The sequence below is a fragment of the Haliotis rufescens genome, unplaced genomic scaffold (genome assembly GCF_023055435.1).
Source record: "Haliotis rufescens isolate VD_foot unplaced genomic scaffold, xgHalRufe1.0.p SCAF_20, whole genome shotgun sequence".
Lineage (NCBI taxonomy): Eukaryota > Metazoa > Mollusca > Gastropoda > Lepetellida > Haliotidae > Haliotis > Haliotis rufescens.
Window position 1 is genome coordinate 15,447,423 of NW_025963891.1, and position 26,440 is coordinate 15,473,862.

Below are 26,440 nucleotides of genomic sequence, written 5' to 3' on the forward strand. Positions count from 1 at the left end.
CTTCAACCTCACTTTCTTCCAATCATTGACCGCCAGAGGGAGCTGTTTCAACAGGACAATGCCCCACCGCACACAGCTCGTGTCACGGTGGACTACCCACCATAATGCCAACATCAACGATTTGCCCTGGCCGTCAGGATCTCCAGATCTCAACCCAGTCAAACACCTCTGGGATGAACTCGATCGACGTGTACGTCAACGTCAGAACACGCCACAGACACTCCCACAACTGGCCAACGCGTTACAAGCAGAATGGCGCAAAATTCCGCAGGACAGAATTCGTACACTTATCCAGTCTGTGCCGAGGAGATGCAGAGCCGTGATTGCTGCCCGGGGCGGTCATACGAGATGCTGAGTTCAGCGCAATCTTGTGGCCTTATGTGACATGACAATGAACAGTTTTCAATGCCTTTGTACAACGACAACATGTGACTATCGAGCTCCAAAATTTCATATTTGTATCAGTGATGTTAAATTAAATATATCGACTTTATTAGGTACAATAAATTTACTAAAAATCTACCTGTGCGGTTTTTTTTTAAAGAGTGTAAATGCTTGAAAGGAAGCAGAAACTTTTTCATAAGCATTATCTAAAGGTAATGTGCTCATGATATACCACGTTTATTCATATCTTGTATGTTTAGGTTTCTTTAAGTTCTTTACAGTTCTAAATTTATGTGACCGCCTCCGTGGTGTAGTGGTAGAGCGTCCGCCCGGCGGATGTAAAGCGAGAGGTCCGGGGTTCGATCGCCGGCCGCGTCATACCAAAAGACGTTAAAAGATGGTACTTGTTGTTACCCTGTCTGGCGTTCGGCATTAAGGGGCTAAAACAAGGACTGGTCGGCTCGGAGTCAGTATACTGTGTGTGAGTTGGGTATTCATGTTAGATTGCGGCATGGTATCTCAGTGTGCTAGCACTATAAATCGGCTCCAGTCCAGACAAGTGACACACACACGTACATGCACGTCACCATATGAGTGCAATAGTCTTGGACGCGACGTTAAACCACAATTCACCACACCTCACCTAAATTTATGTCTTTAAGATTTCAGATATATCATTTCTTCTATCGTCAACATTTGTGTAGGACATTTACATTTAACCTATTGTATACACAGCCCTCAGTCAGAATCAGAATTGAGCAAGTCCTTATAAAACATTATTTCTGAGCTGAACGCGTTGACCTGCTGCCAGGTATTTATAATTGTCCGAAGATATCAGAAGAAATGGGCTTGTCCTTTAATGCCCTGGCAATGGGATTTTGAACATATGGCCCAATTTGTGATATCAGTTCAAGCAAATACGTCCCTCAGACGAGTTCTGTTAATATGTTGTCCTTGTTGTTTTCTGGCATCCTCGTGGCGTCAACGCTGGCAGGCAAGCCATGCTGTATGGACCGCCAGTTTGAGGCCAGGATGGGTGAAGTAGGGGGTGGCATATTCACCCAAAAGGGAAAGCCAAATCCAGCTTTGATAAATGTGAGTAGACACGTGGCTAGCAATGTCCGAAACGTAAAGTCCCTCTGGCTGGCACATTAAAGTTTTAAGTAGAGCAGTAATCTACTTCCACTCCCCTATCAATTAAGATATAAACAATGTGTGGGAGTTTGTTTATCGTACAATAAAACGCTGCAGGGAGAATAAACGATGAGGGCCCAGCACCGAGTGGTTTATTCTCCCTGCAGTGTTTTATTGCATGGTAAACAACGACCACAAGTGGTTTATTTATTATATGAGATATCAACATTATGTACAGCCTGTTAATGGATGGTGATAAATTGTACGAGCTTTAAAACTATTAACCCGTATTAAATAATGATGACTCCCTCCGACCTCGGCAATGTCGGACAAGTCCATTTTATGCACAGGTGGGTATTTCCCGCATACAATCCTCACGTCGATAACCTGTACCATTTCTCCCAATACCGATTGTCATATCTCTCCCCCACTTGGGATGCGATTTTTCCGCCATCGCCTTTATATGCTTTGCCCGGCTAAATCCAGGGGGAAAAACTCACGAGACACTAACCTCTAATAAATAACGTCGTCATATGTACGACGTCAAGTTGCGAGCGCATGTTCGAATCTCCAGAAATGACGTCACGATGGAACACTGTTTTATCGTGAAAAAACACGCTTCGTTCTCCATTGTTCTTTGCGATGTGTGGCATAGCTATCTTATATTATTGGATAAGGCGTGTGTATCTCAAATGAATGATTACCTTATTTCCGATAGAATTACATGTGTGTTTGACTTGTGGGCTGTTTCACTATTTCTGCCAGAAAAGGCTTGAAACCAACAGTATTGATCATGATATTTGCCTTGTAGAGACTATATAATCCGTTAAACACATACTTTAACAACGTAAACATATTAGCAGCCCTGTGTATTGTGAAATCAAGGAAATCTAGCATTGGATAGCGAGTGATTGCTCTTCAGTGCCACAGAGGTGACTAGTTTTTTAAGAATGAAAACGCCAAAATAATATTCCCCGTATGCATTTCAGGGCGATAACGTCATCCACTACGATTTCTATGCAAGGAAGACGATGGTTGAAGCGACGATGAATTACGCCAACGGCAGCAGTGTGACCAGCAACGTTGTCATCGATGCCATTACAGTGAGGGCCCATCTTAGTCTTCATCAGATTCTTCTCATCCTTATAAAACGCTCTTTTAAGTCACCAACAAATTCACATCCTGAAATATACATTGCCATTGTAATATATATTGCCACAATCTTGTAATCAGTCATAAACTCTAATATGGTTTGCGATATGAAGCATTGTCTTGAATTTAATTTATGTTTTTTTCATTCTATTTAAATAGAATCAAATGCATGTAATGACAAAGGATGGATGCTTCACAACCAAAAGTTATGTCCCAATGCTGGAAGGCTGTGTTCCAGGTGAGATTTGACACGTAGATTTATTCGTTATTATATCCCAAATAGACAGAGATTCTTGGACATGGTGTTACTATTAATGAGGAACCAATCATTAGTTGTTGAACTACCGATAACGGCATTCAAGCTCTTCCCTTCTTCCACAAGGGAGCAGCCATTGATTTTCAAAGAGGGGCGGTCGGGTCGGGGTTCGGGGTTATTTCTTAAAAAATAATAAAACCCCTAATTTACTGAAAATATTCACATTTGCCTCGCATTGTAGGAACAATTAATGTACCCCTTTCTTGTAGACAGTATGTATCTTAACATTGCAAATATCACAACTTTTTTATTCAACTGTGATCTGACCAATACCGGGGTGGCATTTGGGGACAAGCGGCTATGGGTAGATGCCTCAGGCAGAGGGGTCTCGTTAGCCTTGACTAGTTGCTCTTCCAGGAGAAGGAAGACTCTCATTCCAAACCCCTGCTGCTTTGCAGCTGTACCCATCCGTGGAAAAGTCTGAGGGAAGTCTGAGTAAACACATGCTCATGACAAAGTCAGAATCGTACAATCGACTTTTTGGCAGAGACTTCTTAATAACTTGGAAAGGTTTTGTCGCTTTTATTTCTAAGGCAGTGTGCTGTTGTCTTCAAAATCCTTCAGTCAGTTCTTGTGACGCCTCTGATACTAAGCAGTATTGGCTTTTGCCTTTCCCTTGTATCTGTCAGTGAGACATGGAGACTTCTTAATAACTTGGAAAGGGTTTTGTCGCTTTTATTTCTAAGGCAGTGTGCTGTTGTCTTCAAAATCCTTCAGTCAGTTCTTGTGACGCCTCTGATACTAAGCAGTATTGGCTTTTGCCTTTTCCTTGTATCTGTCAGTGAGACATGGAGACTTCTTAATAACTTGGAAAGGGTTTTGTCGCTTTTATTTCTAAGGCAGTGTGCTGTTGTCTTCAACATCCTTCAGTCAGTTCTTGTGACGCCTCTGATACTAAGCAGTATTGGCTTTTGCCTTTCCCTTGTATCTGTCAGTGAGACATGGAGACTTCTTAATAACTTGGAAAGGGTTTTGTCGCTTTTATTTCTAAGGCAGTGTGCTGTTGTCTTCAAAATCCTTCAGTCAGTTCTTGTGACGCCTCTGATACTAAGCAGTATTGGCTTTTGCCTTTCCCTTGTATCTGTCAGTGAGACATGGAGAAGGACAACAGCTGGCACTCCACATTTAGCTGCCAAGGTCTATGCGCTAGAGCGACACAACCCGAGTCTACTGGTGATGAGCCTAGGTTGATGGGCGTAGAATATAGTACAAAAGAGGGGATACGGCAAGAACAGCTGCAACTGCTTGGCGACTTCAATGCAAGAGTGGGTACCAAATATTAACCCTGGAATACGGAATTGACAAGATAAATGAAGATGGATGGCTTCTCGAGGGAAAGACTCGTATCGATGTCAGTAAGTCAACGGTCCTTTACTCCTTTACTAATGACGTAGATGATTATCTGGTTAAAGAACATCCACAGGGAGATGCCAAGCAAAGATGGAACTAACATGATCTTCTTAGTCTGACAGCTGCACGATAACATCACAGAACAGAAGCAGCCAAGCTATGTCGCATTCATCTACAGCATGATCCAGTCACTCCATACTGATATCTTGCAGTTGGACGGCTCGTCCTCTGAGGCTTTCGACATCTGCAGTGGAGTAAAGCAGGGCTGTCTATTTGCTCCTACCCTGTTTGGAATCTTCTTCACAGTCATGCCGAAGCATGCCTATGAACCTGTCTTGGTCCATCTCTTGTTAACAAGAAAAGAAACTCAACTCCTTCCACATGCATGAGGCGCTTGCTCGGAATTAGCTGGAGTGACCGAGTCACACTCATTGAGGTTCTTGCCCACGCCTAAGTCTCTCAGCACGGACTTCACTGGCTCAGCCACAAGCAATGTATCCAATGTAAACACTAAAGGGCCTCCTGTAGAGCGATCAGACCTCCCACCAAAGGGTACATAATCGTCCTTCTAGTGATTGACTTCATGAACATCGATCCACGCAATTGGTATACGATGACATGCATCAACCAAGTCAGCGAGCCTGACCACCCGATCCCGTTAGTTGCCTCTTATGACAAGCATAGTCGCCTTTTACGTCAAGTATGGGTTGCTGAAGACCTATTCTACCCCGGATCTTCACGGGTCAGATGTAAGTCAAGCAATTAAATCGACGGGTCTCTCGTCGATACAAAATATACATGAGTGTCTAAAAAACACATATCGATTTGTTTTAATTATTTAAACAAATAATAATGCCCTTGTTTATGTTGGAAAAAAGTTAAGTTCCTAAACATAAAGAAAAAATGCTCATCTCAAACCAAAATCAACCTCCCCTCCCCCCACGCTGAAAATCAAATGACCGTTCCCCAAGGGAGTTCCAATCCTAGTTCGCCCCAATTATATTCTTCTGCAGCACACCCGTAGGTTTTTCCAAAGTGGTAAACATCTAAGACCTGCATCGCTTCATGCTTTCCTCATGCATCAAGCTGAAACGCGGTGATATGTCTGGAATGACGCGTTAAACACACGCACCAGCCCAATCCCAACTCTCTCTCTAGAACCAGTGTCACATTCTTGTGTTGTAACACTTGACTTTACAGACGATGCTGTCAAGGTACGAGAAAGTTACATCGGATATGGCGTCACTGCGATTCCTTTTACTACCTGGCAGTTCCTCATTCCTAAGTCGGGCATTGTAATGCGACTCTCCGTTACTGACCAAGGATGTGTGCCCATCTTCGAATCTCTCTTCGGCGACATTGGTGGAGGTAGGCAACACGTGACATTGACTTCTTGCATCCGAGGTTGAATCACTCTTATTTCGATTTAAGAAATACCAAAATATTATTTTTACATTTTCGTAAACAGAAGCACTTCAGTGGCACTTTAACTTTTGGAAATCACAGAGGAATGAAATATGGCTTGCAGGTTGGACTAAAATAGGAAAAATCTGTACTGTTTTTATGTGCATTATTACGGTAAAGTATAAAATGGTACATATTCTTGTTCATTTGGCTATGAACAAACCCCTACCTTTGGTAAAAATATGTAATTCATCAACCGCTTTTTACATATAGATTATGCAGCCATGAATATAAATACATGGTCCTTACAGCACCAGCACAATCAATAATCATATTTTTCTTTCACGTTTTCAAACAATTAATTGTAAATACCTTAAAAAATGTTTGCAGGTTCGGCGGATATTATCTACATCCTTACCAACTTCCGGCCTGGAATATCAAAGCCTAATGCATTCCAGGTCCCCAACGACTGCGTGCCTTTGCCGTCTAATGTAAGTCTTTTGAACCAGTATCCAGACGGAAGTTTTAAGTAGCTTAACTGAGCGTGCATAATTCATTACTGTCTCTGTGTAACTATAAAAAGCGTTCAAACGTTGGGCGGAGGCCGTGGATCACAAGGCACGGGTGGCCCTATGGCGGCCATACCTCGCGTAGTATAAGTAAGGGATCTCGTTTCGTTTCTAATTCTGGTTATCTCAGATAATGGTTCTAAGTTTGTCAGCACCGTATAATTATCCTCGCTTATGGGTTTTACCAAGATCACTTCGGGCTTTCTTCCCACATCAAGAAGACATGGCGTGAAATATCTGAAATACTGTTCAAGGCGGCATTAATACTCACTCACTCACTCGTCCAGATGTTTTGTTTGTTTGTTGCTTAACGGCGCACTAAGCAATATTTCAGTACAAGATTGTCAAAGCGGTGTTAAACTCACTTATGATCTTCTTCAACTAGATACATACCTTTTACAGCAACCACATTGTTAATAGTTTGCTCCAACTATTGTCCAGTTTATGATTCCAAGTCATGACTTTCAGGATGCTCCCGATGTGGTCAGACGCAGCATTGACAAGGCCGAGAGTTTGATGAAACACTTCCAGATGAACCATGCGCTGTAGAATATCACTGTGTTGCAACACGTATGATTCGTCAAGTGAAAATCTGTAACTTAAAATACTTATTTTTTTGGCACTTCTGTCATGTTCTTCTTTTTCAATATCGAATCATCCTTGTTCAAGACAAAACATTTAAACACGTTTCCTTGAATGTATGTATGTAAGGTAAGCTCCTATACAAACAGGATCGGGGTGCCTGGCTCGCTGACTTGGTTGGAGCATGTCATTGCGTGGATCGATGCTCATGATGTCAATCACTGGATTGTCTGGTCCAGACTCTATTATTTACAAACCGCCGTCATATAGCTGGAATATTGCTGTGTGTGGCGTAAAACAACAAACCAACCAACATGAGGTGGCCGCCTCCTTGGTCTTGTGGTAGAGCGTCCGCCCGGAGAGCAGAAGGTCCGGGGTCCGACCGCGTCATACCAAAAGACGTTAAAAGATGGTACGTGTTGTTACCCTGTTTGGCGCTTGGAAGTAACGGGCTAAAACAAAGACTGGTCTGCTCGGAGTCAGTATGTGTGTGCGTGAGGTATTCATGTTAAACTGCGGCATGGTATCTCAGTGAGCTAGCACTATAAAATCGACACCAGTAAGAACTAGTACACACCCACGTGCATGCACGTCGCTATATAAGTGCAATAATCTTGGACGCGACGTTAAACCCCATTTCACCTCACCTCACCTAACTGTACATGAGGTACTATGGTTCTTTTACTAACAATTCTTTGATCAAGAGTACTTTTCAAAACTATTGCTTCTTTAAAACACTCATTACATATTGAGAAGACCCATAAACATGGACCCCAAAAGCCTAGGGTATGATTTCAGGGGTTTGTTAAATGGGGAAGATATCCGCCAAAATCACGCATCAACTTTTGTCTTGATTCTCAAACCTGAAGACATGTCCATTCCTCTTTTTTCACTGGATTCCAACTTGTTTTTGTTTTGTTCCTGCACGTATGTATGTAACGCTGCATTCAGAAATAGTCCAGCTATATGACAGCGGTCTGTAAATAGTCTGGACCAGACAATCCGGTGATTGACCTCTGTTACAGCAAGCATGGGTTGTTGTGAAGACCTATTCTATACTCCGGATCTTCACGTAGCGTAGGCAGTGCGATGTTGATTAATAATTATAAGTTTTCTATGAGTAACTAAAACAGTCACTGCCGGTGTCTAAAACTGTTCACTCTCCACGATGATTATAGTTCACCTTATGGTGCACATTGGTTCGTGACCTGATGTCTTGCAGTCGTGGATGGACAGGACATAGATATTGGTGAATTATTGGTGTTCCCACTGCGCTAGGGCGAATTCGCTAACTCATCTGTCGTTGTAGCACTGTTCCCGTTTGTCATACGATGTTTGTTTGTTGTTTTACGCCGCACTCAGCAATATTCAAGCTATATGACGGCGGTCTGTAAGTAATCGAGTCTGGACCATACAATCCAGTGATTGACAACATGAGAATCGATCCACGCAATTGGGATACGATGACGTGCATCAACCAAGTCAGCGAGCCTGACCACCGGATCCCGTTAGTCGCCTCTTACGGCAAGCATGGGTTGCTGTAGACCTATTGTACCCCGGATCTTCACGGGTCGAGCGTATCGAGCGTATCACTTCCCACGTGCATGATATATTCGGAACCGTACAACGGTTTCTTTTGATCGAAATTGTGAGGGAGTGAGTAGAAAATGTCTACCTACCGTCTGCTGAATTGTGGGGCGGTCGGGTGGCCTAGTGGTTAAAGCGTTTGCTCGTCACGCCGAAGACCCGGCTTCGATTCCCGACATGGGTACAATGTGTGAGGCCTCTGGTTTCTGGTTTCCTCCGTCGTGATATTGCTAATTAAAAGGCGTAAAACCATACTCCCTCACTCTGCTGAATAGTAGTTTATTGAAGGACAAAAACAACCTGTATTTGAAATTTTTATTATCAATACGAATGATGACATTGAAGCACTATAATCGCTAAAATCTACAGCACCATTTCAGTTCCCTTGAAGAGGGGAAGCTAAGTCCAACCGACGATTATCCAAGCTGTGTCAAATACATGACTCTCAGCACTTTAACACCCTCTCTGGAAGGCACAACATTCCATAGAGAGACCACGTGCGATGTTGACAACTTCGTGGTCGTCTACGACATCATCGTCAAGGTTAGCAAAGCGATCATCACGAGTGTCAAATCGGCTTAGTATGTAGCTGTAGCACTCGCGCACCTGATGCCACTTTCGGTTTGCGAGCTTGACGAACACATCCCGCATCCCTTCGGCAACACACTTCCGGTTGAGAAGCAGAAGACCATGTCCAACATGGCCGCGGTTGCTCAGGGTGTCCTTGACTATCTTCTCAGTAATGTCCAAGATGTAGGCGTCCAGAGCTTGAACCTGTTCCAGCGTCTTGTCGTGGACGTCGATCAGGCCATACAGACGAAAGGAAGCGGAGATTGGATCCTGGGGCTCGGTTCTGAAGGGGTGCGCGGCGGGGAGAACGGTGAAGAAAGGCGATGTCATGGCCAAGTTGATCGGCTGATACTGAAGTATATGTGGTAAAGCCTTGTTGAGACTCTTCAGATTGGGGAACACAACTTGATAGACGGAGTTATGCGTTGAAGAGTTTTCCGTTTCACTGGTCTGGATGCGCTGATACAGATGTTGGTTTGTGGACATTTTATATACCCCATAACCTCGTCACGGCTTGTTAGTCCTACTCACCGGCATCCGGCTCCGGCATAAGCTGAGTGAAATAAACTGGTACTCGCAACGGGATTATGTCGCCCAAACACTGTCCATTGTTTTCGGCTCCGTGAATAGAATTAACGCCCGGCCGTAAATAATGATTTGACCAATTAGTGTTCTTAGGCACTGGCATATATATTGTTATTTTAATAGATTATTTATACAGTAGAATATGTTGTAACGACCAGGCAATATGACAGGTCAGCACTAATTCTTAGTTACAAAAGGTAACAAGCAGGGAGACGGTCCCTCAAATGTTGTTTTTTTAACTTGATCTTGGGGCGGCATTGTCCGAAAAACTGGATTATTCTTAATTTCAAAATAGGATAAGATTCTCATGTACTTATCGTTAACATATCGCCACAATCAATAGACACGCACGCGCGGTTTAAGAAAGCAATAACATTCTCAGTACCAAAGCAAAAAAAAAGAGAACAAATGCTTGCAACAAATCAGTATTACATAATTACACTCTTACCAAAACGGGGGCATGGGTAGCCCAGTCGTCTAAGGCGCCGCGATTCGCTGTGCAGAGTTGCGTCCCTTGGATACGCCAGAAACCTATGATTGTGGGTTTGAATCCCAGTTCGCCCCGATTATTGATTCTAGGTTTGTCAGCACCATACCTGTGCCCAGTGGGTTTCAGACCTGCATCACTTGGGGCTTTCCTCCCACATTAAGCTGACATGCCGTGATGTAACTGGAATACTGTTAAAAGCGGCGTTAAACCCAACTCACTATTATCAAAACTATCGAAAACAGGGTGACAAAAATGATATTGATGTTGATTTATCCCTAGTCGTCAATGGGAAATGGACATATCAGCATAATCAACATTACAAGATAATCAACATTACAAGTTACATGGGTGTTCAGCATAAACGTTTAACTCATTCCCCTGTTCAGAAATCAAACTATAACCTAGGCATTGATCATGATCTAAACGTAGATAGCTCTGGGACAGTGAAAGTAATGCGACTCGACAGCAACCACAGAAGAATACAAAATACTTTCAGTTGCCAGTTTTTAAATTCTTATAGAGTGAGTAAATATTTAACGTGGCGTCGTGAATATTTTTTTAGTGACATAAAATTCTTATGGAAATGTGTCTATCCAATTAACTTATCATTTAGGTCGTCCTCAGATATCAAGTTTTCATAAATAGTATACCGTGTGTGAAGATCCAGGTTAGAATAGGTCTTCAGCAACCCATGCTTGCCGTAAGAAGCGACTATGCTTGTCGTAAGAGGCGACTAACGGGATCGGGTGGTCAGGCTCCCTGACTTGGTGATGCATGTCATCGTATCGCAATTGCGTAGATCGATACTCATGTCAATCACTGGATTGTCTGGACCAGACTTGATTATTTACAGAACGCCATCATATAGCTGGAATATTGCTGAGTGCGGCGTTAAACAGAAACGAAACAAATAAACAATTATTTGCATTTTACTTGATGAATTTTTCAGCGTTAAACAAGCACAACTAGATATATATATGCACCGCATTCAGCAATATTCCAGCTATATCAAGCGGTCTGTAAATAATCGAGTTGGGGCCAGACAGACCAGTGGATGATGTTATGAACATCGACCCACGTTGGAGTACGATGACACCCGATCAAACAAGTCACCGAGCCTTACCATCAAATCCCATTTAGTCGCCTCTTATGAGCAATATAGTGCCAGGGTATTATTCTAATTCGGTCCCAGCGGGATGCAAGATACATTGTCTGGCCAGAGGAGCTGAACATAATATATATGTATCAACAAGTACATTAAAGTAGTGTGACTCTGATCTTGTACTAATATTACAACTATATTAGATGGATCAAATAATCAAGTGTGGACAGGACAAATCACTGTGTGAAACCTTTACATCAGTGAAGATGTCCGGGTGTAAGCAGGTCAGAACATCAAGATCACCCATTTTGTTGACTCTCTGTTGGACCTGTTGTATCTCCCAAGGCCTGTTTCTCTCCCTTGGACATGTTGGATCTCCCTAGGACCCATTGTCTCTCCCTTGGACCTGTTGTCCCTCCCTAGGACCTGTTGTCTCTCCCTAGGACCCATTGTCTCTCCCTTGGACCTGTTGTCTCGCCCTAGGACCTGTTATCTCTCCCTTGGACATGTTGTATCCTCAGGACCTGTTGTCTCTCCCTTGGGCCTGTTGTCTCTCCCTAGGATCTGTTGTCTCTCCCTAGGACCTGTTGTCTCTCCACTGAGCCTGTTGTCTTTCCCTTGGACCTGTTGTCTCTCCCTTTGCTCTGTTGTCTCTCCCTTGGGCCTGTTGTCCCTCCTTTGGACAGGTTGTCTCCCTTTGACCTGTTGTCTCTCCCAAGGACCTGTTGTCTCTCCCAAGGACCCATTGTCTCCCAAGGACCTGTTGTCTCCCTAGGACCTCTCTCCCTTGGACTTCTTGTCCCTCCCATGGACCTGTTGTCTTTTCCTAAGACCTGTTGTCTCTCCCTTGGACCTGTTGTCTCGAAATCCTCCAAAGCTGCGAGGAGTTTTACAACTGTTGTCGAAGCGAAAGTAATTTTAACATGTTGGTTTTGGACATAATCAACTGGGATATGGTTGTATTACCCACACAGCCAACAGACAGGCAAAACAAGAGCTGGATTTAGGATGTAACATTTGCAAATGACAAATATACCAATTGTATGTTAGTTTCAAGTATACAAGTACTGTCTGGCTATCAATAATGACATGGTCGTAGGCAGTTATTCAAAACTGGTTATTCTCTAGCTTTGACATTTTGAATTCTCAACAATCAGGCCAATTATCTCTGGATGCAGTGTTATGCCGTATGATGCAATATTCCACGTATGTCGGGGCAAGCTGTAAATAAATGAGTCCGGCAAGGAATAGGTGATGATATGCCCCACAGTCACTGAGTGAGTGAGTGAGTGAGTATGGTTTTACACTGCTTTTAGCAATATTCCAGCAATATCACAGCGGGGGGCACCAGAAATGGGCGTCACACATTGTACCCATGTTAGGATTTGAACCGGGGTCTTCGGCGTGACGAGCGAACGCCTTAACCACTAGGCTACCAGACCGCCCCCTCCACACAGTCAGTGTAGGATGACAAGCCACACAACCAGCCCAGTCTAGCACAGATAGGATACCCTATCCTGAACCGGGACATCAATGACAAAACTAATAATATTCCAATAAAACTTTAATCACAAATTGCGTACATATTACTCTATTACTAATGGATTAAAAAGCATCCAAAAAATCGACACTGTCTACAAAACTACCTGATCGGCAAGAAGATCTCTGTAGTGAAGGTATCCATGAACAGAATGTCTAAAAGTCTATTTATTTCAGCTGCCAGACATTTCTGATAGCTGGGACAGACGTTATGATTGAGCAGAAAGAGAGCCTATTTCATTCATATGATAGTTCATATAAATTAATTAAGCTAAATGAGTTTCGAACTGGCTAAGATAAGGTAGATTTTCAGATCCAAGAAAGACTAAGGAGAATGTATCAAGACTAGTCGTCAATTGGTGGTTGTGAGCATTCAAAGAATCAATGTTTAAGAATCCGATGACAGTAATAGCGAGGTCCTAAAGTGATGAAGCACCTTACGAGTTACATTAATTACACAACACTGACAATGAAACAACACTGGATGTAAAACGCTGGCATCGCTTTCAATGAAGTACCACAGAAAAAATAATTCAGTTTTAAACATTTATGGATCTTCATGATGAAGTTCATGAAAAAAATCATTGGAAAACTGGACGTGTCATCAGAACCCCAAAAATACCCTAAATGACAGACATCCATTAACTCTGACAGCCAAAATGATTTTTTAAAGATATTTTTCTGATATTTGTGAGAGAATTAATAACAAGATCCATAATCCCTTATCAGTTACTGGTATCAGAAATAACAAAGTAATGAATTCAGTGTCAAATGTGGCATGCAATACAACATCAAGTTTGATTTTTTGGCCATATCATTTACAACCAATCTTAAACATTAGATAACATCTTTCACAAAACATCTGATTTACCAACAGAATTATCACAATGTTTATCAAACAAGAACAGATTTATAACACATTTCTTTACAGCACATTGGGGGAGAAAGAAAGTGATGGAATATTGAGATAAAAATATCATAAACAACAAAACCAGAAGTCACAACCGTCTCCTCCGATAGATGTACTCTGGTCTTACCCTCCAACAAAAAACAACCTCATTTCCCCGACATGATAGCCCTTAAAATTTGAAATGTCAACACAAAACAAAATAATTGGGATATTAGGCTTTTAATTTCAATAATTCATAAACATCACCGAGCAGTGGTATGCAGGATATTAAATTTAATCTACTGAAAAAAAGTTTATCAGAGGATGAAAAGATTAATTTAATAGTGTTACGAAATGTTTAATAATACAATGTAGTATTTAAAGACCAGGGTACACCTATCACCCTCAGGGAAGTTAAAATGCACTGACTGAGACAAGCATCTCTTTCACTTGTCATAGATATTTAGTTAAAACATCTAATAAAATGAATCTTTAAAATCATCTGACTTATAAAATAGCCACTGAATAAACATAAAAAACCCTTCTTATACACAAGTCGTATTAATGAAATAACAGACCTGATGGAAGATTTTCTTGAATACTTAAATTTGACAAAACTGAATTCGTTTCAGTCTCGGGGCTTTTCATAACATCTCCGGTATGACATCTGTGATAATTATGATCAATAACATCAAGCCATCTCATTGGCCATTTTGAGGTCATAATGCTTGTCGTGGCATTACTTCCTTGCCATGTATATATGACTTAGAGACACCATCAGGAGGGTCTGTTAGGACCCCAAGAAAATCTAACTGTCACACCAACGTTTGATTTGTGACACGAGTCAATGGCAGGAATGTACAGGAGCATTAAGCTGCTAAAATCTGATACGCCCTGCTATTTAATTTTCGCCTGTGTTATTATTGCATCATGCTGCACAAGCTATCTTGCAACTAATCACTGTGAGAATTCTTGTATGTAACCCATTAAAATATCTATACATGTAGAAGTATCTAATCAAAAAGTGACATTCACGTTAGTCTTTGAATATCTGATTCCTAAAGATCTATAGCACTATACAGCCAGGTATTCATAACGTAATCAAAATGAAAGACTGAAATAAATCTAAAAATGTACAATCTATAAATACTTGATTAAATGTTTACACAGCATCAAAGATGTAAATAGAACAGGTGATAATAAATACCTTGGAATATTGAGAGCCTGGAAAGCCACACAGGAAAGTTAACAGAGCATCGACAATCTACTGTGTACAAAATGAATGTCAGCCACTAGACTGATAGGTGACATACAGAAGCTGTGATTGGACAATCACAATGATAATGAGTTAAAGCTTGGCACAAGGTGTTACTGATTTATACAACGGTTTATAAAATGCTTCTGCATGCTTTATGCATGGCGCATTGTACGACAGAGGACACACATAATCTCATGACACATATGATACTAATTACATGGTTAACATGGAGAAGAGAAATTGTATGTGAAAGAAATGTGAAGCAAAATAATTCTTCAGTACCTGAACTGTAATCGTTGCTACTTTTTCCTACATATAGGAACATTTCATAAACCAAGCACCAGCACTTTAAGCCATTTGACTTTCATTTAAAAATAGGAAGCTCTGGATAATTGACAGGGTAGAATACATGTCAAAAACTGGCGACTTCAAATGAAAGCCTGTATTCTAAAATAGGTTCAAAATGTTATGATCAAACAAATGAGCAAAGCTTTTCCTATAAGACATTTATGAAAATGAAACTCTTAACAAGAGCAATTAGTGTTTTGTGAGAACTAAAAAATGCTAAAAACACCCAGTTTCAAAAGGCGATCTTTGTAATACAGATAACCCACAACAGCACACAATCAACAAACCCACTTCTTAAATAGAAAATGTGTAAAAGTGAAAAGAGGCCATTTTCCATTGTTTTATTTCAAATAAGACCTAAATTATGTATTGACAGACAATTATTGAATAAGCCCAGACCTTTTGTTTATAAACTTACATTACCAAACAAAAAATATATTTGTGCATGTATAATATGAACAGAATTGTCCATAATTGAAGTTGTCCAACATATACTCAAATACATTTTGACTTTAAAAAAATCTACCTTGAGGCACTTTGATGGTAAACTTTTGTGTGTCTTACACATTTCTATTCTATTGTAAAGATGACATTCCAGAAGAACCACTTACTAAGTAACAAGAAAAGGACTATACTATTACAGTAGTATATAAATGTCTTCAATATTTAACATTAATAAGAAAACAATGAAAGGACATATCATTATTTAGTCAGTTCAAATAAAGGGATTTTTGATTGTATGCTTTCTTGCTATTTTCATGGTTATTTGTCTAATTTTTCACACTGACAACTTATCAACCAAGTTTGATCCAAATTTTGTATAACTTCATCAAGATGATATGTCCCTTACACTACCATGTAATATTTGGTACCATTATTCCATGATGGATATACATGCATATATATTCATATACACATATCAGTTAGAAAATATGTGTAAGAAAGATTAATACATAGAGATCTGTGACACCTTTAAGGAGGTTCTCAAAGAGAGAGTTGTAGTAATGACCTGTAGTTGATCATTACCAAATCATATTGTTTGTGCTTGAATTCAACTATAGTCTTGCACGTTCACGTCTCATAGAGAGTAAGTGAGTGAGTTAGGGTTAACGCTGCTTTAAACAGTATTCAAGTTATATCGTGGCGTGTCAGCTTAATGTGGGAGGAAAGCCCGAAATCGATGCAGGTCTTAGACGTTTACTTACCACTTCGGTGAAACCCACGAGCACGGGTATGGTGCTGACAAACCTAGAAACATAATCGGGGCGAACCGTGATTCGAACCCACAATCATAGGTTTCTGGCGTGCCCATGGGACGCAACTCTGCACAGCGAATTGCGGGGCCTTAGACGACTGGGCCACCCGCGCCCCCTTTGACCGTCTTGAACACGTTGCATCAACCCATAATGAACCCATACATATGCCCAGGTCATACCCTACGAGTCATTACTACAACCACACTGTGAGAACACTCTTTAGTTAAACCCTTGTTAATCTATGATTACAGTATCAACCGAGCTAGCCCAGTGATTTGATTACATGAATAATATTAAGAATACAAACAGGAAAGTTTCCCAAAACAGTCTGCCCCTAACAATTTAAACTATTCCCTAGGTCTTGGGGATTTACTTCAGTTGATGTTTTGACAGTTTGTGAAACTACATCCTTACAGAGAGATGTTTCAGTCTGTGAGTAACACATTCCCTTCAGCAATAACGGAAAGAACACACCCATCTGAGATCAACCCAAATTTAAGCCATAGCAACAAACACTAGCTGTGTCCAAAGCAGCCAAGGACATATATATATATAACAGAACCCAGTTCAGTCTTCAAAGAATTTAACTACTGTCAATATTTGTCTAAATGAAATACCATGGCCTTATTTCACTGAAGAATTTAGTCACTATACGTAATCAGAATAATTAAATGCAGAGCCAAATATTGCAAATAATTATGGTCAGACATCTATCTTCTAATACATCTATCTAATTTAAGCAACTCATCTGCGATTCGGGTAAAACCTAGAATATATGATCTAACGTTTCCTTACCTCAAAAGAGCAATAAATACAGGAAAGATAAATTTTGCACATATTACACCAGCAAGATTGGTCATATGTAAAACACTCAACAAGAACATGTAACACACCAATAACTGACTGCAGCAATATTATGCCCAACAGACATGACTGTCCATCAATCCTTCTTCAAAATATTCAGTTCTTCTTGTCTTTTCCCATAATGAGCCTCTTGAAGACCAGCCACACTCCACGGAAGTACTTCTGAATGATGCCATGGCGACGAAGACCGGGTACAAGCAGCACGATGTTGACTGGGGTTGGGAACAGAAGGAGAATAAATGTTTATTTCTATCATGGTTGAAACAGTGTATAACATGTGAAATTGTGTATCAGGAGGAGAATTTATGGATGTCAACTTCTTTATTATGACGAAACACAATGTCATTCATGTGATGCAGGAGTAAGCATATATACTCTGAAACGTTGTGTTTCGTCATAATAAAGAAGTTGACATCCATAAATTCTCTTCCTTATGTGTATCACTTCTAAAAGCCATTCAAAGACTTGACATTGTGTATGCTGAACTTTTGCCATGATAATGTTTGAAAAAGTATGTTAGTGAGTGAGTGAGTGAGTGAGTTGGGTTTAACGCCGCTTTTAACAGTATTCCAGTTATATCACGGCGTGTCAGCTTAATGTGGGAGGAAAGCCCAAAGTGATGCAGGTCTCAGACGTTTACCACTTCGGTGAAACCCACGAGCACGGGTATGGTGCTGACAAACCTAGAAACATAATCGGGGCGAACCGGGATTCGAACCCACAATCATAGGTTTCTGGCGTGCCCAAGGGACGCAACTCTGCACAGCCAATCGCGGCGCCTTAGACGACTGGGCCACCCGTGCCCCCAAGTATGTTAGTAAATATATCGGAAATGACAGTGCAGTACACACATCCATGGTTATAATAAACACTGAGGATTCACAAACAATACAAGATATCTGTTAACATACATTTAAAGTGCCAAAAATAGGTAATAAGTTTAAGAGCACTTAATATGCTATTTTTCAAGAAAACTTCAAATGATATGTTTGTCTGTGCTGTATGTGTGTATGTGTCTGTGGCCTCAATATTGAATAAATTGTCTGTCTGTCTGTGCTATGATAACATTTAGAGAGAGCATGGTGAGTGAGGGAATAGTACTATAATGAACAGAAATGTGTATCATCCAAGATAAGAATACAGCATGTGTTGGGCTGGAAGAACACATCTTCCCGAGGCAAGGGAGATAACTGACTATGAGATTCCAGTTTCCATCCTTGCCGAACTAGGCTGGTATTATGCAGTTACAGTTTGGCTGGACTAACAAGTCTGTGCATAGACCAGTCAAAATCGTGTAACAAAATCGACATCCGGTTAGACATGTTAGAAAACAATATTGATTTCAACAAGCAAATTTCAGTTGAATTCAGGATTTGCAAAGCATGTGTACCGTCAACTGGGTGTGACAGATATTTTGCAAATCTTTTCATGTTTTAATCAAGGTGCTCATGTGATTTGATGCACTTTGTGGGGTAAGACCGATTCTATTACAAAACAGATATTGATCATCAATCATATCGTCTTGACTGGGTGCCGCCAATATGCAAATGCAAATGCAAGTGATATGATAGGTGGAATCTGATTGGTCAATAGGAGGGACATAGAAGGGACATAACTTGTAATAGCCACCGGTGGTGCTACGATTGAGCCTGGAAATCCCAGCCTAGTTCGGCAAGGGTGGAAACTGAACTTTTCTAGATAGTTAACTCCCTTGCCTTGGGAAGATGGGAAGAACATAAAAGATTACTCTATTCAGTAAATAATCAAAAGTTGATAAAACAACACGTCGTGTTTTCTATTTCTTGAAACAAAATAATTAGCTTCATGACAAAGAATGGAAAGTGTCAACTTACCGAGGAAGTATGTGAGGAAGAGGTTATCGAAAAGACTTCCAACCCAGGCAAACACAACCAGGATCCCCATGACCAGGATGAAGTACTGGAAGAAGACAGATGCTACAGTCATGGTCCTATACAACTCACGGATCATATACTTCCAACCACCAGCAAGCCACTAACAAAACCTTAGAGTGAATGAGTGTGAGTAGGCTTTATGCCACTTTTAGCAATATTCCAGCACCGTGCGGGACATGATAGACAGGCTTCACATATTGTATCTATGTGGGAATCAAACCCGGGGCTTCAACGTGATGAGTGAAGACTTTAACTACTTGGCTACCCCACTGCCCCAGCAAAACTGAAGGAATCAAAACAACTGTACGCAACAGTAGTATGAACAAAAGTATGATTTATTTCATACACAATATGTCTGCGTTCAACTAATGTTGATAACTTAAGAGGACATTTGGTAATAAGACCTGTGAAGATCCAGGGGTAAAATAGGTCTTCAGCAACCCATGCTTGATTTAAAAGGCCACTATGCTTGTTGTAAGAGGCGACTAACAGGATCAGATGGTCAGACTCGCTGACTTGGTTGATGCATGTCATTGTATCCCAATTGCATGGATCAATGTTCATGATGTCAATCACTGGATCGACTTGTCCAGACTCGATTATTTACAGAGCGCCATCATATAGCTGGAATATTGCTAAGTTAATTGAAAGTAATTAGGTTTTGAATATTTGGGGGTGGGGTGGGGTTTTTTGTTACGCAAATACATTGCTTATCTAGATCTCTGTTCTAAAAAACAAATTACCCGAACACTTTGGAAGTTCTATTGGTATGAGACAGGCTAAGGTAATTCATACTCATGAAGTTAACAGAAAATATCAATAAATCCCACACAAATAACCTTGTTTCATAGTTGAGGCCTTTATCATCCTCGTTCCACTAGTACTGATTGTTGCATGGTTGATATCAACTCACCACTTTTGGTTTCTCGACCTTCAGTGTGCCCATGGTGTTCTTGAAGTTGACGAAGTGGTCGCGGGCATGCATCAAACGCAAACAGATCTGCTCATACTGCTGCTGCTGCACCACTGTCCTGAAGAGGGAGAAACACGTGTCAGGACAGATACAGTGGAAACTTGTCAATTTTACTTCAAGTACTGGGAGACAAACATATTTGTTTATCCATAGTTGAAGAGTGCTAATATTAGACCATAGTACCGAAAAGGATTCTGCAAGACAATAATATCATTCTGTCTTAAACTATCTTTTTATTTTACAGGACACCTAAAATATGATCTTAGAATATTAATATCAGACGCTCTGGGGTAGTATTTAAAAATCATTATGATGTATTGTAAAAATGACTGGTTGAAAAGGGGTCATACTATGCATGAAGTTGGAAACTTGGTTCAAGAATGTTTCTATGTCGGGGTCGAAAAAGAAAGAGGAATCCATAGTGTGAGATAGGATAAGTTTAAAAATTGCAACGTGATACAGTGCCAGGACTTCCAACAATAAAAAATCTGACCAATCAGCAGGGGTTTTACTCTCACTGAAATGTACGCAGCAGTGAAAGAATTGGCAGATTCTATACAAATATTTAATACTTTCTCATATTTTCCAAAATTTTCTTATTCCAAAAATAGTGCAATGATCAATGATATGATCATGTCTGCCTCCCTTGTTATGTAACCATGGTAACACAGTGATTGTTTATATCTCACCAGGAGCCAGAAGCAAACAGGGTTGGACCAACGATTGGAACGAGGAAGTCAATCAAACTGATGATCAGGCCAAACAGTGAAAAGGTAGTCAGTACCGATGGCTCAAAGTACCAGATTAGTCTGAAAGAAAATAAAGCCAAGGAATCACCCAAGTCTCATTTCTCTATGTCCTGGGCAACAACATGGTCAAGCAAGGATGCTTATATCAGCCAAGTTTATATCTGATTAGGGTTTGTTTTACACTCTTTTTGCTTCAAGCAGCAATAATTGTCAGGATGTCCTGAACATGTTAAAATTAAAAAGAAACACCCACTCTGATACACACTCTGATTCAAACTCTAATCACTTCATCATACATATGGGGCAGTTGGGTAGCCTAGTGGTTAAAGCATTCGCTCGTCAAGCCGAAGACCCGGGTTCGATTCCCGACATGGGTACAATGTGTGAAGCCCATTTCTGGTGTCCCCTGCCATGATATTGCTGGAATATTGCTAAAAGCGGCGTAAAACCATACTTGCTCACTCACTTATTATACATATAGAAAACAAAGCTAAATTACGCATTTTCAAGAATTGGATGAAGGTGCATTTTTGCAGGAATATTCTTACGCGAAAATAATTGTGGATAGGCCCAGTATAATAGCAGGGTGGTATGGCTTGTCCCAGTTGAGGAGCCTGGTCATGGGTAGAAGCACCTCTCTCCAGCCCTCCAGGTCCTTCTTAAGCTCCTCCAACTCATTGTGGGGGCTGGGACGAGGGCTCTGCAAATACAACACCATAGACAATTAGAAGAAATCACAGATATATGTTTCAGACTGTCAAAATCCATTAATTGCACTATACTGTCGGAACATTAAAATTTGAAACGGACATATATCTTGACAATAAAATATGACCGATATCAGCTTTGTCTGATGTTGGAAAACCTAATTTCTAAAAATGGAACAGCCCAAATGGCAAGCTCTTAGTTGCAGCCAATCAGAATTAAGTTTCAATAGTTGCCTAGCGGGACAGTTGTTTTTCATGTCAGTCACTGTCAAGAATAGGTTACGCCACATCATGTAAAGAGTTATAATATTATATAGAAGTTCCCTTATCAGTCCATATCAATCGGTTATCTGCAAATATAATAACAAATATTGGACATTACAAATTACATGTAATTAGATTAGCAACTGTGTAGGGAGTAGATAAATACTTAAAACATGACTTAAACAGCTTGATATTAAGATATTAAGCTTTAAATTATAAATTAAAATCATTACGAAATCTAACATCAATTAGTATTTTGTTAAAATGACCCCCTTCGAAAGACATATGACTCCCTGTATTACAGCTAAGGAGTCATTATGACCCCCAGTTTTAAGAGGCCAGGGAAAACCATGGTGTGTGCTTATCCATAATCCCATGCTGCCAGAAGTAGGATTTTTAAAGTTAAGCTTTTACATTATTTTGCTTCAATGTAATCACATTACTTTAAACATTCCACAAATGCACTATGGGGCCGAGCTAAGAAATGTAAACATAGCCAAAGTTTGGTGTGGCTGGTTTTTGTGTGTTGAGATGTTTTCTGTCGTACAAGTTGTAACCTTGTTTCCACCACTAATATTAGCAGACCGCAGCAACTGCAAGGCATTACCGAGTTTGTTGTGCTACATGATACCATAATCCACATGAATCCATGGCTGGGGGCATGAAATGGCGTCACTGTGGGACAAGCATGGGGGAAGATTGATTGTTTGTTTGTTGTTTAACGCCGCACTCAGCAATATTCCAGCTATATGATGGCGGTCTGTAAATAATCGAGTCTGGACCAGACAATCCAGTTATTGACATCATGATCATCGATCCACGCAATTGGGATACGATGACATGCATCAACCAATTCAGAGAGCCTGACCACCCGACCCTGTTAGTCCCTCTTACGACAAGCATAGTCGCCTATTACGGTTGCTGACCACCTATTCTACCCCGGATCTTCGATCTCATGGGGGAGGAAGAGCATGTAGCGGCTGTTTTGTCTGACAGCAGTTTATTGCTAAATGCTGGACGCTGAGCAACAGGTGTACATGTGGTTAAGAAACTTTTTTAAGGATTGATCATTCCTTCTTCCAAAGATAGACATAACTCGAAGGCACCAACACCTGCCTCACACAATTTTGTGACTGCTATGGCATGGACACAGTGGTTTGAATATGTTTGTGATGAGCCTTGACATGGGAGATGGTTGAAATAATCTTGCCGTATTTCTTCCTACATAATAATATTCAAATCTTCGACAAGTTTAAAGAAACTATTTCACCGAAAATTGATGTGGAACCACAATCTTGCTTGACAGTAATGATAAATGAAAGAACGATTTTACCAAGGATATATTAGATCACGGGGGAGGTGACTCGAACAGCGCCATGATGTCAGTCCATTATGACGTAACTCAAAAAGTGTACTTTATCACAGGCTAAAGTACAGTCGGGGCCTTTGATCTTTTAGTAAAGCCTCTTAGAATGTACAGAGCTACAGATAAGCAGAGTATTTGCGTAAAATAGCCCCCTAAAATATTCAAAACCTAATTACTTTCAATAAACTTGCATACAGAGAAAGGCATGCATTAAGGCATGCATTAAATGAAAAACTCAAATTATAAAAACAGCTTGTGTGAATACCCAATGAAGCTTTTTCAGCATGCGTACAAAGGAGCTTATAACCAAAACACATTTACGAGCTAAATTTCTTTCCGAGTCAATCCTATATATTTACAACAGTTATATACATCTGAAACATTATTTCATTTGATTAAATCTTAAAATTTTCACTAATTTTGGGAAAAACCCAATAGAGTGATGAATAGATAAGTGAAAAATATTGGTTACAATGGTTACCCAATGGAAAATGTAACAACTCAATTAAAATACAAACCCTGGAGTAAAAACTCAATTGCTCAAAAAGTTAACTGGAGCTCTGATGTGACATATGTGTAAGATTGGTGATGCTAAAACAAGGCTGTTTGTTTAGGAACGTTGGCACACTCCGACCCAGTGATGACTTCGCATCAATGAGGCAACAAGCAAGTTGAGTTTCACTTTGTATGATATTCAGTCAGAAAGTGCTTCTAGTCACTATTCACAAGTTCTATTTTTGATCAATCAGAAGTTAGTTGTCTGTCATTACGAACATGAACTTCCTGTAACCATGTGTACCTATATCAACGTTAGCAAAAACTTGTTTTTTGTCTTGGTCCTTTGTGATTAATAGTTAAACCAAGAAAAATGTCATTTGTCCTATATACACATACATGTTACCTACAGCATGTTGAGAGCACACTTCTTGCATGATGGGCTGTCCCAGTCGCAAAATGTGCTCACTATTATTTCCTGATCTCTGGCTGTGACTTAGTGTCCACATGTTTAATGCAAACCTTTACAACAGTGATAGTCTGTCTTACAGACCCTGATACAAATATATATCAAATACAGCCCATGCAAGTCTATAATGTTTGGCAAGTCTAGATCACTGGAGAGAGTCACTCGGCTCCTTTTTATTATATTTTTATTAAGATAACTGAACAACTGTTTTTTTATGTACGATATGTTCATTTCAGAGATTAGATGTTAGTCTACAACAGTGAGTGTGTTTAGATTAATCCTCTTTAAACAGTATTAGTAAAATCTAAATATTTTGTACAATTGTCTACTTATCCTGCATTACTCCTTTAAGCATTTACTGTTTACCTTACGACAAAGAAGACAGCGCCTTGCAAGGGTCCTGGGTTAAGAAAAGAAATGCTGTTTTTGACTCAAGTCCACATTATACAAGACCATCGCTGCAGTTATGTGTAAAAAGTGGACTTGTGTTGGAAACAGCATTTCTTTTTTAAACCCAGGACCATTGCGAGGCGCTGTCTTGTTTGTCATAAGGTAAGCAGTAAATGCATTAACGAGTAATGCAGGATAAGTAAAAATTTATATTTATATTACAGCATGTAAGTATTTGAAGTATGGAAGTCTGAAGTGATGCAGGTCTTAGACGTTTACAACTTTTGTGAAATCCACAAGCATCAGTAATCCATCAGGGCAAAAAACGGGATTGGCACCTACAATCCACTGGTTGTGGCACTCATAAGCATGTGATTGGGGATGCAACTCTACACGGCAAGTTGGGGCACCTTATGTGACTGGGCCAGTGTTCATCAAGGTCGTTGATGGATAGGCTTCTCTTTATGCTCATGTGCCCATTTGCTAGCTGTTGTAATAAGGGCCTTGATTGTAATAGCAGACTATGTTTATTATAAGGCAATCCGTTACTGCTAGATAAGAAAAGCATAAAAACAAGACTCAGCAGATCAATAAAGTGTTTGTCAATCAATGTAAATTTATGTGTCTTTAGACAAGTTAGAAAAATTATAATGATAATGATTATATAGATATGAAAAAAGGTGACAGGAAAAGAGATTAGAATTTCATGTCCACTAAAGGCAGAGCTTATTGTCACTATCATCCATATTGCTATCATATTTCATGGTCATTTTTGCATAATTATTGAAAACAAACGTCTTTCACACTTTTGATTTTGCAATATAAAGTTGTTATTGTAGGTGACTGCAATGCACCAGAATTTCCAAATATATATATGAAAAGGAAGATCGTTTGATGACAAATATGTTTTACATCATCAAACGATTGTCTTCTTTTTTTCCCTGACAAAGTGCGAAGTTCAAGACATGTGTTTTTCCCCTTATCTATAAATAGAAACTACAATGGCTACTTGTGTCGGGGTTGTACTTACTAATTTAGAAAACGTAACTTAATACATAGAGTACTACAACCCTGGTTGACTATAAGGATAAAAGAAAACATTTGTACATTTACTGATTACAGTGAAAACACATACCGCCAGAACATGGTGATATATTAAGAAAATTATTAAGCCTATTGGGATTAATGCGCTTTCAGCAGTTTCTGCACGAAATATACTGACAAACACAAAGCACTTTCAGTTTCTAGAATCACAAGCCTCATTCTGTTCAGTTGGCTTTACGTGATTGCTCATCTAGCTGTGATTGCGGTGAGAAATAGCTGAGCCCTACTCTATTTTGGAATGCGCCGCCCGATTAGGCGGAGACGACATATCCTGTGATTTGATTTGACAGCTTTATTTATTCTACTTCTTTCACGTTCCTACAATTAACAGGAGTCCTTCATCACATTTACTTGGCACGATCGGGTCCTTTCAAGGTTCATTCACATCCATGCAATATTCTGCACAGTAATTGTGAACACATTACATTTAAAAAAAGATATACCCACATCGTCCTGAGGCCGAGATTCAGTGCTATCCGCCATTTTACTTCTTTGTTATGATCTCGCAGGATCTTTAATTTCCGAGACTTTTCTTATCAAACTATTTTTATTTCTTTGTTACTAAAACACATTTTAAATAAATAATAATGATATTTTTTAATCCTTTGATAAAATAATGCGACCTTATTAA

At 40.1% G+C, this 26,440-nt stretch overlaps 2 protein-coding genes across 2 annotated transcripts; one reads left to right on the plus strand and one right to left on the minus strand.

The window, feature by feature from the left end:
- Positions 1 to 1,277: 1,277 nt before the first annotated feature.
- LOC124133835 lies at positions 1,278 to 6,935 on the plus strand. The gene is made up of 6 exons (XM_046498403.2): positions 1,278 to 1,479; positions 2,508 to 2,621; positions 2,830 to 2,908; positions 5,537 to 5,704; positions 6,131 to 6,231; positions 6,778 to 6,935. Exons 1-6 carry the CDS (start codon positions 1,330 to 1,332, stop codon positions 6,856 to 6,858), a joined length of 693 nt encoding a protein of 230 aa, XP_046354359.2. The 5' UTR covers positions 1,278 to 1,329; the 3' UTR covers positions 6,859 to 6,935.
- Positions 6,936 to 12,776: 5,841 nt separating this feature from the next.
- On the minus strand, positions 12,777 to 26,302 carry LOC124132376 (ADP-ribosylation factor-like protein 6-interacting protein 1). The gene is made up of 6 exons (XM_046496267.2): positions 26,257 to 26,302; positions 21,563 to 21,714; positions 20,955 to 21,074; positions 20,206 to 20,323; positions 19,233 to 19,317; positions 12,777 to 17,591 (listed from the first exon to the last, which is right to left on the minus strand). Exons 1-6 carry the CDS (start codon positions 26,290 to 26,292, stop codon positions 17,476 to 17,478), a joined length of 627 nt encoding a protein of 208 aa, XP_046352223.2. The 5' UTR covers positions 26,293 to 26,302; the 3' UTR covers positions 12,777 to 17,475.
- Between the last annotated feature and the right edge of the window lie 138 nt (positions 26,303 to 26,440).

Excerpts from the sequence above, each read along its gene's own strand:
- LOC124132376 (XM_046496267.2), bottom strand. The coding sequence starts at position 26,292 with ATGGCGGATAGCACTGAATCTCGGCCTCAGGACGAT. Across the intron at positions 20,324-20,954 it reads CTGTTTGCTTCTGGCTCCTG|GACAGTGGTGCAGCAGCAGC; the intron begins GTGAGATATAAA and ends CTCCCTCTTCAG. Across the intron at positions 19,318-20,205 it reads AGGTCGAGAAACCAAAAGTG|TACTTCATCCTGGTCATGGG; the intron begins GTGAGTTGATAT and ends GTCTTCTTCCAG.
- LOC124133835 (XM_046498403.2), top strand. The coding sequence starts at position 1,330 with ATGTTGTCCTTGTTGTTTTCTGGCATCCTCGTGGCGTCAACGCTGGCA. Across the intron at positions 1,480-2,507 it reads CAAATCCAGCTTTGATAAAT|GGCGATAACGTCATCCACTA; the intron begins GTGAGTAGACAC and ends TATGCATTTCAG. Across the intron at positions 2,909-5,536 it reads GCTGGAAGGCTGTGTTCCAG|ACGATGCTGTCAAGGTACGA; the intron begins GTGAGATTTGAC and ends TTGACTTTACAG.